Source organism: Podarcis melisellensis (assembly GCF_964234715.1).
Source record: "Podarcis melisellensis genome assembly, chromosome: 1".
Lineage (NCBI taxonomy): Eukaryota > Metazoa > Chordata > Lepidosauria > Squamata > Lacertidae > Podarcis > Podarcis melisellensis.
The window spans coordinates 29,366,195-29,383,738 of NC_138528.1; the positions used below are offsets into that span (position 1 = coordinate 29,366,195).

Below are 17,544 nucleotides of genomic sequence, written 5' to 3' on the forward strand. Positions count from 1 at the left end.
CAAAAACAATTAAGATTCTAAGGTGCAGGAAGAAATCAACTGCAGCATACCCTTTGTGGGCTCGAGTTCAGTTCATCAGTTGCGTGCGGTGTAAACCCTAGTTGCAGGTATATCTACACATGGAAGGGTAGTAAGCAGTGAGATTGGAGGGAAATAAAATGCAAAAATTACAGACACTGACCTCACTGCTTACAATTCCCCAATCAACTATGCATATACATGCACTTGCGGATTATTCTTCATGCAACTGGTGAACTGGAATGTGGTCTGTAAAAGCTAATGCTGCAATAAATTGGTTAGTCTTTTGGGCACCACAAAACTGTTGTTTTTGTTGCAATGCAGAGTAACATAACTTTCCCTGTGGAAATATATTAAAAAGTCTGCCTTCTGCCACATGAATGTGTCTGAATACTAAGGTTCTCCTCTATGATTGCGTACATATCACACATTCAAAGCACATTTCATTGTGAACTGCCCTGAGATCTATGGGTAGAGGGTGGTAGTACAACAACAACAACAACAACAACAACAATTTTGTTGCTCAAAGAATTCTGGGCATTGTAGTTTGGGAAGGCTTGCTGGGAATTTTAACTCTGAGGAATGAACTGCAGTGCCCTGAGGGGGGAAATGTGCTTTGAAGGTATAGTTGTACTCAGCCAAATCTCCCTGAGGCACTGGCTGTGGGGTAGCTCAGGACTCCATGGCTGCCATAATGACCATGGGGCTGTCCCAAATGTCATTGGCCCAACGCATGTGGCAGGCTACACTCTGAACCTTGTTTTCTCAACTGGGTAGGAAGAAGGCGATCCGAAAGTGGGAGATACTGACATCAGTCTCTTATCATGGTCAGATCACTTCCTGCTGAGATTTAGGCTTTTGGCACCTTTTACCCTCTGCAGAGGTCTGCCCTTGGAGTCTAATGGATCCACCTATAGCTTACCAGAGCATAGATGACAGAAGTTAGGCTATTCTCATTTTGTATTTTTATGTTGTGAACTGCCCTGTGATCTTCAGATGAAGGGTGGTATACGGATGTAATAAATAATAATAAATAATAATTTCCCTAGGGATTCATTTCAGCATGTAATGTTAATTGGCTCGATTACTGTTTTATCAATTTTGCTGAATTTTTATGTAGTGAATTTTTAACAGTGGCTACAAAAAAGCACCAGAATAACCAGACACTCTCTGGACTCACCAGCATCTTTCAACATCAGTGCCCAAAGGAACATTTACATCTCTCTCTCTTTTCTGCCTGATGTCACTGCCCAGGCCAGCCTCCCGTAACCTGATGCTGTGCTGGATGGGGCACTAGATTGGAGAAGGCTGGCCTAGGGTTTAAAGCGGTGGATTTGCTAGTCTTGAAACACCCAAAAGTATAACACAGAATCCTAAAATTTCAACATGTTAAACTTGCTCCTTGCCTTGATGCTCCCTTGAAAACCAAGATGGCAGAAGCATGGGAACTTACCAGATGATGTCGTTGGGAGCGGGGGCATAGCTGACCCCCCAGCAATGGGATTTCACCACTGTGGTAACAGAAGACTGTTGTGGATGCTTGCGACACCAGACACGGCTGTAATCCTTCAGAATACTGGGGGAGAGAAGAGGCAACAGCTGGAGGAGGGTGGTCCAATACCACTCCCATACAGAATGTAGCTCCATTTTGGACAAAAGGGCTGTGGCTTCTGGTAGTGGCGCCTGCCCTGTGGAACACTCTCCCACCAGATGTCAAGGAAATAAACAACTATCTGACATTTAGAAGACATCTGAAGGCAGCCCTGTTTAGGGAAGTTTTTTAATGTTTGATGTTTTATTGTGTTTTTAATATCCTGTTGGAAGCCACCCAGAGTAGATGGGGAGGCCCGGCCAGATGGGCAGGGTATAAGTAATAAATGATGATGATGATGATGCAGAAGGTCCCAGGTTCAATCCCTGGCATCTCCAATAGGGTTGGGAGAGATCACTGCCCCAAACCCTGGAAAACAGCACCTAATCAGTCAATACTGAGTCAGATGGGCCAATGTTTGACTCTGCATAAGGCAGTTTCCTATACAGTGGTACCTCGCAAGACGAATGCCTCGTGAGACGAAAAACGCGCAAGACGAAAGGGTTTTTCGTTTTTTGAGTTGCTTCGCAAGACAATTTTCCCTATGGGCTTGCTTTGCAAGACGAAAACGTCTTGCGAGTTTGTTTCCTTTTTCTTAAAACCGTTAATACCCAGGGAATCTGCACTCCACAAGACGAAAAAATAGCAAGACGAAACAACTCGCAGAACGAATAAATTTCGTTTTCCGAGGCACCACTGTATTCCTAATGTTCCCCTTGGAGACAATCCTTTCTGACCTCAAATACGGTGCAAGTTAAGATGTTCAGTGTGAACAAACTCCTAGAGAAATTAGTAGTAGCAGGGAATACTCACGTGGCTGTCATCCTCTCATCCTGAAATGTGACAAAAGCCATGTCAAGGCGTTTTAGTGCAATCCGGCTTCGCTCCGCATTAAATTCATCTGTCAATTTCTCTTCTAGCTCCCCATAGTATTGCTCCGCATCTACCTAGCAGGGAGAAAAGGAAGCATGCTCAGTTATTGGTTCTGCTTTGAAATGCCTGTGAGAGTAAATGCAGAATGAAGTTATCATCTTCTGTCTTCACGCATTCTCTGAAAGGCGGTTGCTTCCTGAAACTCCAACTACCGCACAATTATTTTTTTTGTGAGACAGCAAGAATGATATATACTGGTTTAATCTAAGCATTTTCCATCACCAATGTAAACTGATTATACTTGCTGTAATGAGGTGGAGTAAAAGTCCAAGGCCAGACTCCGCAATAAAATTGGTACCAAGCAAACATTCATCAGCTGCCAAATTCTAGCCCAGGAGTTGCAAGTGGAGTGAATCAGCTGTCACAGGAAGGTGTGTGCATGCAAGTGAGAGAGATTAACTGCGTCATTCCAGCCCTTTCAGGCAGACACTACTTGAAAAAGAACAGCAATAACTATGTCAAGGAGACTATGGTCTCAGTTGGAATAACAGCTGTCAGCTGCCAGACAGACCCTAGATGGTGCAAGCTGAAGCATGTCTTCTGAGATGACGTAGAACCGTGAAACAGTTTGTAACAGTTTCAGCCCAAGCCCTGCCTTTAGTCCCAGCCTGAAATATTGGGCCCATTTTTAATTTTCAATACCTCATGTGCCTTTGTCTCTATCTCTCTCCCTCAGACACACTGTCTATGGATATTCTAATGATCCCCGCTTCTGTCCCAATCTGAAATGCTGGGCCCATTTTTAACCTCATGTATCCATTTCTCTATAAATTATTGTCTTCACTGCGCTTTCTCTCGGTGCTCAAACAATCCCCTTTAGTCCTAATCTGAAACATTGGGCCTTAAAAAAACAAAAACCCTCGTGTGTCTGTCTTTATACAATCCTTTCTCTTATGTTCTGAACACAGAGGAAGAGAGACACAAACAAGCCTCCTCACATATTTACAAAATGTGCATGCAGAATGGGGGAAAGAGTGCCACTGGTGTGGCCCATCTCCGATTTAGGCTTAACAAAATTGTGGGAACAAAATTCACCAGGTGAAGGCCAGTTGTGTAGCAGACCAATTTCAGCTCTGTCATGAACTGGGTCTAGGGGACAGGCAAGTGCTCAAGAAAAACACACACACTCCCATTTCCAAGTTTTTCTCCCCTGTCACTGGGTGACATTTCCCTGAGGCTGCTTAAGAAAGACCTGTGTGCCCCGAGGGAAGGCAGAAGCTAGGAGACTTGGGCCAGGGAGCACTAACCATCAGCTCCTGACAGAACCATCAAGAGGTCTGAGAGAACTGTTGGAGCAGGCCTTTCCCCCACCACCTTCCCTGAGGCTGCTCAAGAAAGGCCTGCGCAGCCTGAGGGAAGGCAGGAACGAGGGAACACAAGCCAGGGAGCTTGTTGCCATCAGCTCTTGGAGAGACCTGTGGGGCCTGAGATGACTCTGTCAGTCACTCTGCATTTTATAACATGCATTTGTTTTCATATTTTAAAACTACAAACCATGTTTGGGCGCCTTGGCGAAAAGGTGGTTTCTAGGGGGACGCATACCCCTAAACATTTTGTGAATCTAATGGAAGAAACTAATTTTTAAAAATTTTTAGTTTCTTCTCTAGCACTGTGAATAATCAGTTCCATTGAATAGCACGGTGACTGGTCAGTTTCGTTGTTACCACCTCCGATGGCAGCTTCATTCCCTGAGTCTCAGATGGAAGTGAGCGTTTAAAATGTGAAGCAGTGTGGAATGCGGATGTGTGGTGTTTTACTGTCAGCTGAGTAATATGAGGTAATGCATGTTCTTTGTACTTTTGTCCATTTATTTTTCCCAGTTTGAACTATAAAATGGAGATTTTCTTGAGTCAAAATGAGAGCACCCCTAAACATTTTTTTAAAGCACTGTATAAAAGCAATCACTCAATCAAACTTCACATGGAAATTGTCTCTAGCTTAGCTTGGTAGCCAGCAGACTAACAAAGCAACAGGGTAATGGACAATCATAAATGCCCACGGTCAGTTTCATCTGCCGGCCCTGAATTTCACTCTGTACCTCTTCAAAGCCGCAACTACGGCAACAGAAGATGCGTGAGCAGGGGTGGATCTTGATCATGATTTTCCCCTCCTTCTGAGCCTTGGTGGTGAAGTAAAGCCTCCCCTTCATTGCCTTGCGCCTGCCAGCAAAAACGAAGCAGAGCGGAAAGTTAACAAGGCTGCCCATTGAATCATTGTGTTCAGAATTACCGTATTGTTCTGTGTATAACATGCCCCCATGTATAAGACAACCCCTATTTTTTTGGGGGGGGGGAATTGCCCAAAGTTGTTGAGCAGGCCAATCACACGGCCAATTGCCTCTGACAATCTCCTGCTGGCTGCTGCCACCAATTGCCCACCCACCCACTGCTATCCGTGTATAAGACTCACAATTTTTGCCCATCATTTCGAAGGATAAAATATTGTCTTATACATGGAAAAGTACGGTAAGTGTATTTCCATGCATGCACAACTGCGGTTGCTTTGCTTAGGTTTGAGGCTTTCGGATTCCGTACAGCAGGGGTGGGGGACCTTTTCCCTTCTAGGCAACCTTCTGAGGGCCACATGACAGTGGTGAGTGGGGACAAAAGTGGGCAGAAAAATAGGTGTAAACGTTGCCTTCGTACAGCATTCTAGTGTCTCCACACCCATACATGCTCCATCCAGACAAGCAAAAGAGGCATGAAATAGTTCAGGGACACTTTCTAGCCAGGCCAGTGAGGAGTGTGGACTGGGGGCAGTTCTCAGGGTCAGATAAAGAGGACTGGGAGGCCACATTTAACCTCTGGGTCTGAGGTTTTCCACCCCTGCATTACAGAATTACATCCTCAGAACCTCATCTGTGATGTTCCTAGGAAATAACGTTGCAGTGCAGCTCTTGACATTTACATATTTATTTAAATATGCAGACAAAATACTTGTTTAAATAGGTATCAAGGTGTGTGGCCTGGATCCTTTGGCTCTGTGAATGGGAGCCTCCATTCATGGAAGAAGAGCTACACTCACAGAAGAAACCCTGTTATGACCTCAAATCTCCTTTCATTCACAGAGTAAAAAGTTGTGATTTGAGACATATCTTGAGATGAATTTTTTTTTTAAAATTGCAGATTAAATGTGAGGCCTGAATGGAATTATGGCTTAAAACAGTATGTTTGAGTGACACAGACCAGAAAGGGGTGTGCCTTTTAACTGTTTCCATTCCAGCTGGTCATTGTAAGTACTATTCAACATTAAGAACTGACATGTGAGTTTGCTTTCCCCCCCTCTTTCTTCCCTGTTCCTTTCCCCTCATGCGCTGTGCCTTTTCGATTGTAAACCTGATGGCAGAGACCATCTTGTTTTTATCAAAGGTACGCCACCCTGGGAGCCTAAGTGCTCTAAGTAAAATAATAAATAAAATGCAGCAAATAATTGCCAAGATGCAAGTCTTTGTCATGTTAAAAGGATCAGACACAAGCTTCTCCCTTGTGTCTTGCGAAGTGCCTGAAGCAATTCTCAAGGCGGGGTGAGAACAATCTTGCTGAAAGGTGCTTGCTACTGCACTGTAAAATTGATATCAGGATATCTGCTTAATAGAATCCAAGGAGTTTAGAAAAATCCAGGCCTTAGCAGAAAAACAACACACCCACCTCTCTGAATCCAACTTCATCAGTGTGCGAACATCAGAACAGAACTGGACACCAGTCACCGTGCAGCTTGGGTAAGCCTCACTGTTGAGAAGATAAAATCAAGATCTTTAAGGAACATGCTCACCTGTGAAAAGGAAGTGATGGAGCTTGATCAGTCCTGCCCATCCCATCCCTGGCGTCACAAGGGAACGGAGACTGGGATGGTACCATGAAATACAGAATACCTCTTTAGAAAGCTGTTGTAGCAGTGATTGGTTAAAAATGAGACATTACCTTAGGAATGTATTTATTTTATTTTTGTATATTTATATCCCACATTTCACCCATCTTGGGACCCAAGATGTTGTATAAGTGGTACCCAGGTAGTCTCCCATCCACCTTCAGTGAGTGACTATTACTAGCTACAGAAGAAAGGGGAAGAGGGAGGGATGTTGTTTAGAGGCATGACTATCAGCTTATAGTTGCACTTACTGGAAATGTTTGATGACTAGGGAGGGATCCATAATATCTTTGGGAATCCTGGTAACCATCAGGGTCCGGGCCACCTTAGGGAGAAGAAAGGGAGAAAGTCCCTGAAAAAAGGAGACACCCGAGAGCAACAGGACCAGACTACCCCCCTCCTGCAAATAAGCAGGGTATCCAGAATTCTCTACAGATAAAGCTTAATTCTGAAATTTTGCCAAGGCATTAAGACACTATGCAAAGTGGTAAGCTGTTAAACACATATTTATGCTGCTTTATTTTATGGGTTTCTTTCATGTGTGTTTTTTAATACTTATTGTAAGCCACCCAAATAATTTTGTTATGGGATGGCATGAAAATTAAAATAAAAGGAACCCAAGACGGAGTTCTCATTTTTGGTCCACAGCTCTCATTAAGGACACAGACACCAGACTCCAAAATTCCCCAACAGTGGATGGGTACCTGACTGAAACATACTGGGATCCATTCTCTCTTTAAAAAACTTTTGAATTAAATTAACTTTCCCACCTGCAGCTAGTTCATAACATTAAGAAAGATTTTAAAAATATTGTTTATACAGGAGTCTTTCCTACATAAGACGCTTGCCTCATTGGTTTTCTGAGGAATTTGCGAAAGGCCACCTAGTAAATTAGTTTACAGCTGGCTTGGGATTTCAACCCACCTCCTTCCAGAGCATTCTAACCATACCAGTGTGAACTTCTTGAAACCAGCTTTGGACCCAAGGATCTCCCTTAGTAAAGGACAATGAAAACACCTCATTGCCCAGAGTTTCTCTGAAAGGGCAGAAGGGGAAGGCGTGAATGGGGCTACTGAATTTCTTACCTTCTCATTCTCTTTGTATTCAAGTTGGATGGAGTGATGAGCCATGCAGAGCACAGTGATGATGAAATAGAGGAGGGCAAAGATGCTGTGCAGCCACAGGAGTCGGTCACTACAGGAGACAAAAGGAAATACATTTTTTCCAAACAGGAAATACAAGGGATCTTGGCCAGAATATAAGGAAGCCACAACTGTTTCCTGAGGAACACCTAGAATCCCTCATTATGGGATGTAGGCAACAAGTTCTACCCTCACAATATCACAGTTTCATGGAGGGCTAGCCCAGAAGTACCCCAAATTACCCCTGTGTTTTTACACACACAAAAAGCTTCCCAATAGTTGTAAATGAAGGAACCAAGTAGAACCTTAGTTCCTGGATCTTTTTTCTCTACGCATTGAGATCATCATAGAGTCATGCATGTTGTTGGATGGAAATATGGGGAACAGGTCAAAGACCAGCAGTAGACGAGAAGGTAGAAAATGGCACAGTGCGTAAAAACAGTGACCCTGAATTTGTTGCCATGAGGTTGTAGCAATGTTCAAAAGAATTCTTGCAGCCAGTGACCAACCCTGGTGGATTTGATATTATCCCCTTCTCCCCCTCCTCCCCCATTTTTGCTTTGCTGTGGAGGATAAAAACATTTCCTGTTTGTGGCTTCCACCTAAATACCGTATTTTTTGCACCATAACACTCACTTTTTTCCTCCTAAAAAGTAAGGGGAAATGTCTGTGCGTGTTATGGAGGGAATGCCTACGGGTGGCATGCCTACGGATTTTCCTCCTCTAAAAACTATGTGCGTGTTATGGTCGGGTGTGTGTTATAGAGCGAAAAATATGGTACTTATTGCTCATACCAACTGCACAGACCAGGTACACACATGGTTGCACATGCATAGGGTAAAGGTAAATGACCCCTGGTCCAGTCAAATTCAACTATGGGGTTGTGGCGCTCAACTCCGCTTTCAGGCCGAGGGAGCCGGCGTTTGTCCACAGACAACTTTCTGGGTCATGTAGCCAGCATGACTAAACCACTTCTGGTGCAACAGAACGCTGTGATGAGTGCCAGAGCGCATGGAAACACTGTTGACCTTCCTGCCACAGCACTACCTATTTATCTACTTGCACTGATATGGTTTTGAATTGCTAGGTTGGCAGATGCTGTGACAGAGCAACGAGAGGTCATCCTGTTGCGTGGATTCGAACTGCCGACCTTACAATCGGCAAGCCCAAAAGGCTCAGTGGTTTAGACCACAGCGGCCACCTTACCACATGCATGCACACACAGGGATTATAATGTCAAGAAAAATGGATCCAGGACATGCTGATGAAGGACTCTTGATGTGTAAATGATCCTCATTTGTTCCCAACGGTCATCACTACAAGCAGCAAAAACAACAGAACTCTGAGGAAAAGAAATCACATACTCTTTGGGGACATTTGCAATTGTGGTTCGGCCAAAATTAGCTGGATGCTTTCCTGAGAGAGAGAGAGAGAGAGAGAGAGAGAGAGAGAGATGAGTTGTCACAGACACCAGAGGGCACTGTCACAAGAGGTGCCTTTAAAGAAATCCCCTCATTTCCACAGCTATGCCTCCAACATTATGCAAACAGCAGCATTTTGGGGCTCTTAGTACAAGGATGGTGACAAGGGTCCCTCAGGCCTGGGGTCTGAATGCAGCTCTGTCGCCACACACCACTAATTACATTGTGGGAGAGCAACTGGAGGGGTTTCTGTGCCCTGCCCTTGCGCAGTCTACGTACCCAAGAGATCCCCAGAGAAGTTGACAGGGAGGACCACAGCCACTGAGAGCACGCAGATGATCAGAAGCAGCACCAAGACATGCCGCTGGAAGGAGAGGTAGGTGGTGGCATCGATTCCACACTTGCTTTGGATTTCCTCATCCCTGAGAGAGAGAGAGAGAGAGAGAGAGAGAGAGAGAGAGAGGAAGGCATGTCAGCACAGAGCCACAAAATCCCATCTGTTTCCCTTCCTTTCCTTTCTTGAGAGAAAGAAAACATCAAAACAACAGAGATCATCACATTCTCAGGTCCAATGCAAAATGGACGACTAAGCAGTGGCTTTACAACCATGTTTGATAGGGATTCGTGTCCGCACATCTAGCGGAGTAAAATGGCTGACGAAAAACGGCAATGGAGTTAGGATTTAATTACATAAAAAGTTGGAATAAGACATGTAATAGTCATCACCCAAAGGTAGCATGTACTCACTTCATCTGGTAGACTGACAGGAGCCAGGAACAGAATCCCTAGAATGGAAGTTGGAGAAACAGAATGAGCTAGTTGATTGATATCAATTAGGCAAGAACCGCTGATCTATTGATGTTCCTACCAATCTCCAAAAATTAGGGCTATGTCTGCATTTGCAACTGTGTTGGAATGATATGGGGCAGATCAATGTAACTGAGCATGATCCTAGATAAACATTAAGAGAAAGAACACACAAGTAAGTGCCCTTTGCTTTCCCTGTGCATTTTCACAGAAAAACCCAGTACAGTACTAGTCACTGTCAAAGGCAGTAGACTTGGAGAGATGGACCATTTGTCTGACGCAGCTTGGCTCTTAATAAATAAATAATAATTAGTATTATTTGTTATTTATACCCCACCCATCTGGCTGGGTTTCCCCAGTCACTCTGGGCAGTTCTCAACAGAATATTAAAAACATGATAAAACATCAAAAATTAAAGCTTCCCTAAACAGGGCTGCCTTTAGATGTCTTCTAAAAGTCAGATGGTTTATTTCATTGACATCTGGTGGCAGGGCATTCCACAGGGCAGGGCCACTACCAAGAAGGCCTTCTGCCTGGTTCCCTGTAACCTCAATTCTCAGTGAGGGAATCGCCAGAAGGCCCTTGGAGCTGGACCTCAGTGTCTAGGCAGAACGATGGGGGTGGAGACGCTCCTTCAGGTATACAGGACCGAGGCCGTTTAGGGCTTTAAAGGTCAGCACCAACACTTTGAATTGTGCTCAGAAATGTACTGGGAGCCAATGTTTCACTGTTACATTCCAGATAAGAACAATGTAATCCGATGAACAGTTTTTCAGAAAATGGCAGGATTAGAAGTAGTGAAAGCAATTCATGAAGATCATTAGGCTACCAAGCATCACCTCCTATTTGTCTGCCTTATGATGAATAATATCATAGCATAATTGGCGGGTTTCCAGAAAAGCACTATTCACTCTGAAAACATTAGTCATCTCTACTCCCCACACCCTTTCTTGAATGTCTGGTTGACCCAATTTACATACAGTGACAGAAGCTCCTTTCATCAGAGTGCAGCTCCATCCTACTTTCCCCACTTAAGCTTACCACATCTTTGTTGTCAGCGTCCAGTGGGCTGGTCTCTGATGGGGATTTCTCCTTTTCACTTTGCTCCCCATAGAAGAGTGATGTGAGGCTTCATGTATCCAGCAAGAGAGGCAGAAAGAAAGAGCATGTGGTTGGGAGAAGCACAGACGGAGCAAAGAAGAAGAGAAGAGAGGAGGTCAGGATGGATGAGAGTTGGGGAAGAAGAAAAAGGAAAGAGGAGAAAGAAAAACATTATTCTGATCAGACCAACTTTTAAGTGTCTTCACCCCACAACCCAGGAAAGCAGAGAGGACCGCAAGAGGAAGGGTGAGAGAGAAAGACAAAGGGGGCATTTTTAAGCTGCACCAACAGCACTCCATGGTTATGTTAAAGCTCCAGAAAGCCAGTAGGGATCAAGTGTCTCCTCTTCTCCAATGAATGAAGCAGTTTCAGTTTCACAAGTACTGTTGTGTACTGACTTGAAGGGGCAGGAGGCTCCCTGGCAGCCAATAGCAGCAACATCTTAAATGAAATGCACTGTGGCTGTACATATCCACATATGCCACATACTCTTGACTGCATGGAATCAGTCAATTAAACTATTAGAATGTGTTCCATTGCCCCAACCCTGCTTTCTCCTAGCAAAAGAGCCTCCTAAGTTCAAAGCGTGTGGGGCAAGGGAGAGGTCTGTGTAGGTGGAACAGAAAAAATGTGTTTGTATGAGTTTGGGGTTCTGCAAAAGCCATGGACTTCTTTAGCTGTCAGACCACCAACTCGATCCATTTGACAATATTTGATAAATATTTGACAATATTTATCACGCCAATGTACCAGGCCCTTTTTGAGCAGCTAGAAGCTCAGGGCTCTCAGAGACCCTCTTGGTGCAAAGCAGATGTTCTATGCCCTTCAATTCTCCATCACCTGAATTCAGCCTGGATTCTGCTACCACAGGGAGACCAACCATTTCCCTCCATTTCTTTTTCACTATTAGAGGTTATAGTGGTTATAGATGGCTGCACAGTTCCTGCCTCTGCTCCAGGAAAGTGACATCATTGAATCTGTTACATCATCACAGATACGACCTCACTAATCCAGCACAGAGCCAATGTTTCCAGTACTGGGATGAGGAAAGAAAATTCCTTGTGAAAAGGAAATTGGGCAAGGGCAGAGGTTTGTGGGGGATATAGCAGGACTTTGCTTGCCCCTACTGCTGCTGGTCAACCTACTGAGCACTCTAAATGAACACATATAACCAGCATGGCACTGAGCTCTGCTCAGTGATTTTCCTGGCAAACCAGAATGGTGGGGGTTCTTTAAGACTGTGAATTTTGACTCCCACCCACTTCCAATGTGCACTTTGCAAGTTGGCCGGGATCCATATCAACAGCCACGCTTTCCCAGGACTGTGGTTGGAGATCTAAAGTTCATGGGGGGAAATCTGATTTGAATAAAAACTTACCTCAGCTTCTTTGCTATTACTATCTAGGAAAGGAGCACTATAAGGAAGGGAAGGGATAAATGACACCCAGAGCCAAATCAAACTACCAGTGGAAAGTGACAGACCCTTTTGATGAAGATGCAGCAGAAATAATCTCAAGTGACATTAGAACAGGAATCCTGGATCAGAATTTCAACAATGGTTATTTCAGAGCTGTGGTGTCTGAAATAAGGGATGCCCAATGTATACAATGGAGGTGTGTCATTTTAGAATGAAGGATAGCACTTGAAATCAACTAAAATCAGGAACCACCACGTTAGTGTGATATTGTAAAAAACAAATTTGAAAGTGTCAGGTGTTGACTTTGACCGTTTCCCGTGCCCCACACGTGTAAACGGACCAGAAGTAATTTCCCCCCCTCCTGATTGGGAACAAAACCATAACCAAACAATCCCACCATCACCAGATAGCCAACATCCCAGAGAGTAAGGATCAGGAGAACTTTCTAGAAGAGCATGACTAGAAGCTATTCCATGCCATTTGAGTATAATCCCTACAGGGAATGTATTGTGAAGGAAAGGAAAGCTACTGCAAGATGAAGATTAGGTGGGTCCATTTCAATTTTCTATTTTTTTAAAAAAACCCACTAGGTTGGCATGAGGCTTAGTCCTACTCAAAGCTCACTGAAACATAAAATTACTGAAGTCAATGGGTTTACTCTGAGTAGGAATAAGTCCTAATCGAGCTCAATGAAGGAAGGGCAAACTAATCTGATTTGAAACTTGTTAACACATTTCTTGGAATTCTCTTTCACCTGTATAGGTTCAGGTCATTTGTACAAGAAAAATAAGATCCCCACTGCCTCCAATGGATTTTTAAAAAGGTTCCCTCAAGGATAGGGAGCCCCAAGTACAGGCAGGGAAACACAACATTGTTCCTTTTCACTGTGAGAAATTCAGGTGAGAAAGTGAGGTAATTTTGGGAAAGTCGTCTGCCCCTTGTGGGGGCTGGACCAAGCTCTGCTTTAAAAGAAGTGGGGATTCCTTTCTTTCACAAGAATTCCTATCTTCCCAATCTTTCAGTCCCATTGTCACCATCATATCATTACTCATAGGAGTTCCATGTGCTTGGAGGAAAACGGCTGATTTAAAAAAAAGCGGGAGGGGTGGTAGGTAGGAGAGAAATCATAACAATAATTAGATCCAATAATAATAAACAACAACAACCGCTAATACTTCGGATTCACACAGTACTTCTAAACTGCTTCAAGCAACGTTATCAAAGGCGATAGGCAAAAGTTCTAAAACACAATGGAGGTAGCTTTTGTTTATTCTGCTCAACAGACATAAAATGTCAAAGCACTGCACTTAACACAAGAAAATACAGATAACAAAAATACTATGTCTATCCACCATATTTTTCGCTCTATAAGACGCACTTTTTCCCTCCTAAAAAGTAACGGGAAATGTGTGTGCGTCTTATGGAGCGAATGCAGGCTACGTGGCTATCCCAGAAGCCAGAACAGTGAGAGGGATCACTGTGCAGCGCTTCCTCTTGCTGTTCTAGCTTCTGGCTTAGCCCCTCTGTCCCTTCCCCCACCTCTCGGAAAAGCCCCCAAGAGCCGAGCCGAGCATGGCTTTTCCCCGAGGAGGGAGAAGGGCAGCCCGTTGGGGAAAAACCTGCAAGCGCCACACACATGCTCCTCGCAGCTCGTGAAAGGGAGCGCTGAGCAGAGCCTGGGATGCATACAGGCTCTGCTCAGCGCTCCCTTTAAAGAATATATTTTTTCTTGCATCCCCCCCTCTAAAAACTAGGTGTGGCTTATGGAGCAAAAAATTCGGTATCTATCTACCTATCATCTATCTCAACTGGCTGCATTCAACAAACCTGGTGCACAAGTAGAAGGCAGGACAAGGGTTTCTGCTAGTGCAACAGGGCTTTCTCCCCTCCCCTCTCCTCACACCTCCCCCAAATCCACCCTGGAGGGTTGGCAGAAGCACACTCCCCTCAAACAGTGAGCAGGGAGAGGGAAGGGGAGACCATTCTTTCTGGCAAGCAGAAATGTTTGCGCTGACAGAACTATCAAAATAGTGTGTTGCTGAATTCCTTCTGCTGTGCTGCATTCTGAGGTTTCTGCCGTCAGAGCAGTGAACACATGCTCATGTGCACTAGAAAACTTTGTTTCCTTGGTACGAAAGCTGACTTGATCCGGGTTCTATGCATGTTGTACAGCAGGCACCGGAGGGACCCCTTCAATCATTCTTACACTCCCTCAGCCATGCAGATTCTAGGACATCTTTGCCCACTGGGATCCCATCTTGGGGCTGCTGCTGGTCGCTGCCCTTGTTGCCAGCTCAGCAGCACCAGTCAACATTTCCTGGGGTTCTTATTTTGGGTAACAGACTGCCCTCCTATTGTTCTCCATCCTTTTAGGAAAGCTGAATTCTTACCTGTCATTGTCCATAAGCAAGGCCAGGCGCCCATAGTCCCAAGCTGCTTTCCGAAGGCAGGAGAAGACCAGGAGGAGGAACTGGAGGAGACAGAAAAGCAACAGCTTAGGGGACCCTCTTCATGGGACTGAGAGGAGCCCACCCTTAAGAAGTGTCCTTCCCCTTTATCTATGGCCTCACATCGTGACAGAAGCCTGGTTTTCTTTTTTAACCTATAAAGCCTTAAATGGCTCAGGATTACAATACTTCAGGGACAGCCTCTCCTCATATGAACCAACCCAGACCCAGCAACCATCATCTAAGGCCCTTCTTTGTGTGCCTGCTCTATGTAAGGTCCAGAATGTGGCAACACAAGAACTGGTCTTGGTGGCTCACCCCAGGAAGGCTCACCTGGTTCCTTCATTACGTTTCTTTAGGCACCAGACAAAACCAGGCCTTTGGTGTTTAACTACGTGTGGCCTTTTAGAAAAGGGTAATAATAATATTAAAATACAGCAATGCACCAAACATTAAAAGCTTCCCTAAACAGGGCTGCCTTCAGATGTCTTCTAAAAGTCTGGTCGTTGTTCTCTTTGACATCTGGTGGGAGGGTGTTCCACAGGGCGGGTGCCACTACCGAGAAGGCCTTCTGCCTGGTTCCCTGTAACTTGGCTTCTTGCAGTGAGGGAACCACCAGAAGGCCCTCGGCGTTGGACCTCAGTGTCCGGGTAGATGTGAGATGTTTTAAACATATTTCTTTTTCCTCTTGTTTTTAATGTATCTATGTGCAGGTTTTTTTTTTGTAAGTCGCTTTGGGTTGTTGCAAGATAAAGCAACCAAAAAATCCAATAAATAATAATAATAATAATAATAAACCTTGTATGCAGTCATCCACATAGCAACAAAACAAACTTGGAAAATCTTTTCCATTACAAATTCAGCTCACATCCACAGTGTATATTTCAGTCTTAAGTCTTAAGATAATTTCTCAATAGCTGCTGCTACGACTGAGGGGAGGTTACTGTACTATTTTTAATAAACGATATAAATCGAGACCCTACAGAGTCAAACCCATCTTTCTTTTGTGATTCCTCTTATCACCTCCCATGGTGAGTTAAGTGTTCCATAAATGCTATATTCCACACATATTAGGTCCATGTTTCTGTGGTGGGAGGGGGTGGTCCCCACCACCATTTGTCTTGCTGAACACTTCTGCTTTCACACATTTTGGTATTTTGTTAAAGGGCAGCACAAGTTGTTAGCTAAACAAAAAATCATGCCCAAACCTGCATTTGCTGAGATACTGTGAAAGTGAGATGGGAGAATGAATGGCCAGGAAGGAAGAGGGAGTGTTTAACCTTTATCATGCCTGCTGGTCTTCCCTTGCAAAGCACACAAACACTCAAGCCAATTTTCCCTTTTAAGTTGACTCCTGGACTTGGAAAAGGCGAAAAATATGGAGGAGGGACTAAACATTTCCTACCCAACTTGTAGTTTCCCCAGCAAGTCTCCCACCACCACACAACGTTAGTGGTATAAGGCTAACTCGGGGCTGGGGGTTCGGTTTTATGTTGTAACATGCAGCTCCACCCTAGGCTTTATCAGAAAGAAGCAACCTTCTTTAGAAGCAGAATAACATGAACTGTGTACAGCAGTGTCATCAATTATCAAGCATTATTCTACATACAGCAGCACTGATAACATGGCAAACTCAGGATGGAGAAACATCTGCACATGACTTTTTAAGGTAAGCTATTATCAGTGTGGAACATTTTCAGTGTGTTCTCTTCTAACCGCTTCACTTTTTGGAAACAAGACAGTGATTTGTAATTTTGGAAACAAGAACAAAAGAAGAGCCTGCTAGATCAGGCCAAGAGCCCATCAAGTCCAGCATCCTGTTCTCACAGTGGCCAACCAGGTGCCTGAGGGAAACCAGGAGCAGAACATGAAAGCAACAGCTACTGTTTCCAGAAACTGGTAGTCAGAGACTCTTATAATGGAGGCAAATTATTAAAAGGTAAAAAGGTAAATGACCCCTGCATGGTTAAGTCCAGTCAAAGGCGACTATGGGGTTGTGGCGCTCATCTCACTTTCAGGCGGAGGGAACTGGTGTTTGTCCATAGCAGCTTTCTGGGTCATGTGGCCAGCACAACTAAACCGCTTCTGGCGCGATGGAACACCATGATGGAAGCCAGAGCCCACAGAAACTCCGTTTACCTTCTGGCCACAGCAGTACCCATTTATCTACTTGCACTGGTGTGCTTTCAGACTGCTAGGTTGGCAGGAGCTGGGACAGAGCAGCAGGAGCTCACCCTGTTGCGGGGATTCAAACCGCTGACCTTCTGATCGGCAAACCCAAGAGGCTAAGTGGTTTAGACCACAGCACCACCTGCGTCCCCAAGGCAAATTATAGTCAATGTGGATAGTATATACAGATAGTATGTATGCATAGATACTGGGCAGAATTGAAACAACAGCAAACGGCTCATCCAATAATGATGAATCCAACCCATTCCCAGCTGAATGTGAAGCAATGTGGATCCTGAATAACGCATGGTTAATAATGAGATGTTAAGGACCTCCCGTCTTTACTCACCAACCAGATGATGAAGTTGAGGGCAAGCACCGTGGGTACACCGCCAAACGGCAGCCCTTGCAGGACAGAGCTGCGGGAATGGGCGTTGAAGCACTGCTCTGTGCTGTTGTTTTGGGCATCCAGGAATATGGAGTCATCCAGGGAGATGGAGCTCCAGTTTCCTGCCAGAGGATCAGTTCTGTACATCCTGTCCATCTATGAAGCTGGTGGTCTCCTAGAGAGTTTTACTCTGTAAAATACCTGGGTAAAGTTAAGAGGGGCAGGGTTGAAAGAGACTTTAAA

General features: G+C 44.6%; 1 protein-coding gene and 1 long non-coding RNA gene across 7 annotated transcripts in view; one reads left to right on the forward strand and one right to left on the reverse strand.

Annotated features, from left to right (window-relative positions):
• Positions 1–17,544, reverse strand: part of TMEM63C (transmembrane protein 63C) — a 64,282-nt gene that overhangs the window by 12,228 nt on the left and 34,510 nt on the right. For 3 of the 5 annotated variants that reach the window (XM_081910367.1, XM_081910368.1, XM_081910369.1), the window contains 13 exons: positions 17,263–17,502; positions 14,688–14,767; positions 13,346–13,378; positions 10,821–10,908; positions 9,720–9,757; positions 9,252–9,394; positions 8,916–8,967; positions 7,495–7,603; positions 6,661–6,734; positions 6,190–6,270; positions 4,581–4,701; positions 2,423–2,556; positions 1,472–1,594 (listed from right to left, as the gene is read on the reverse strand). In XM_081910367.1, the coding sequence (XP_081766493.1) occupies positions 1,472–1,594; positions 2,423–2,556; positions 4,581–4,701; positions 6,190–6,270; positions 6,661–6,734; positions 7,495–7,603; positions 8,916–8,967; positions 9,252–9,394; positions 9,720–9,757; positions 10,821–10,908; positions 13,346–13,378; positions 14,688–14,767; positions 17,263–17,457 (1,271 nt within the window). In that variant the 5' untranslated portion in view covers positions 17,458–17,502. The remainder of the gene's footprint in view (positions 1–1,471; positions 1,595–2,422; positions 2,557–4,580; positions 4,702–6,189; positions 6,271–6,660; positions 6,735–7,494; positions 7,604–8,915; positions 8,968–9,251; positions 9,395–9,719; positions 9,758–10,820; positions 10,909–13,345; positions 13,379–14,687; positions 14,768–17,262; positions 17,503–17,544) is intronic. The other 2 variants (XM_081910370.1, XM_081910371.1) reach the window with 1 other exon arrangement.
• LOC309372909 lies at positions 2,565–6,244 on the forward strand. 2 transcript variants are annotated; one of them, XR_014169728.1, is made up of 3 exons: positions 2,565–4,061; positions 4,138–4,319; positions 6,137–6,244. It is a non-coding gene; the product is annotated as an uncharacterized lncRNA (long non-coding RNA). The 2 variants fall into 2 exon arrangements; XR_014169729.1 differs by having other exon boundaries at positions 2,565–3,817.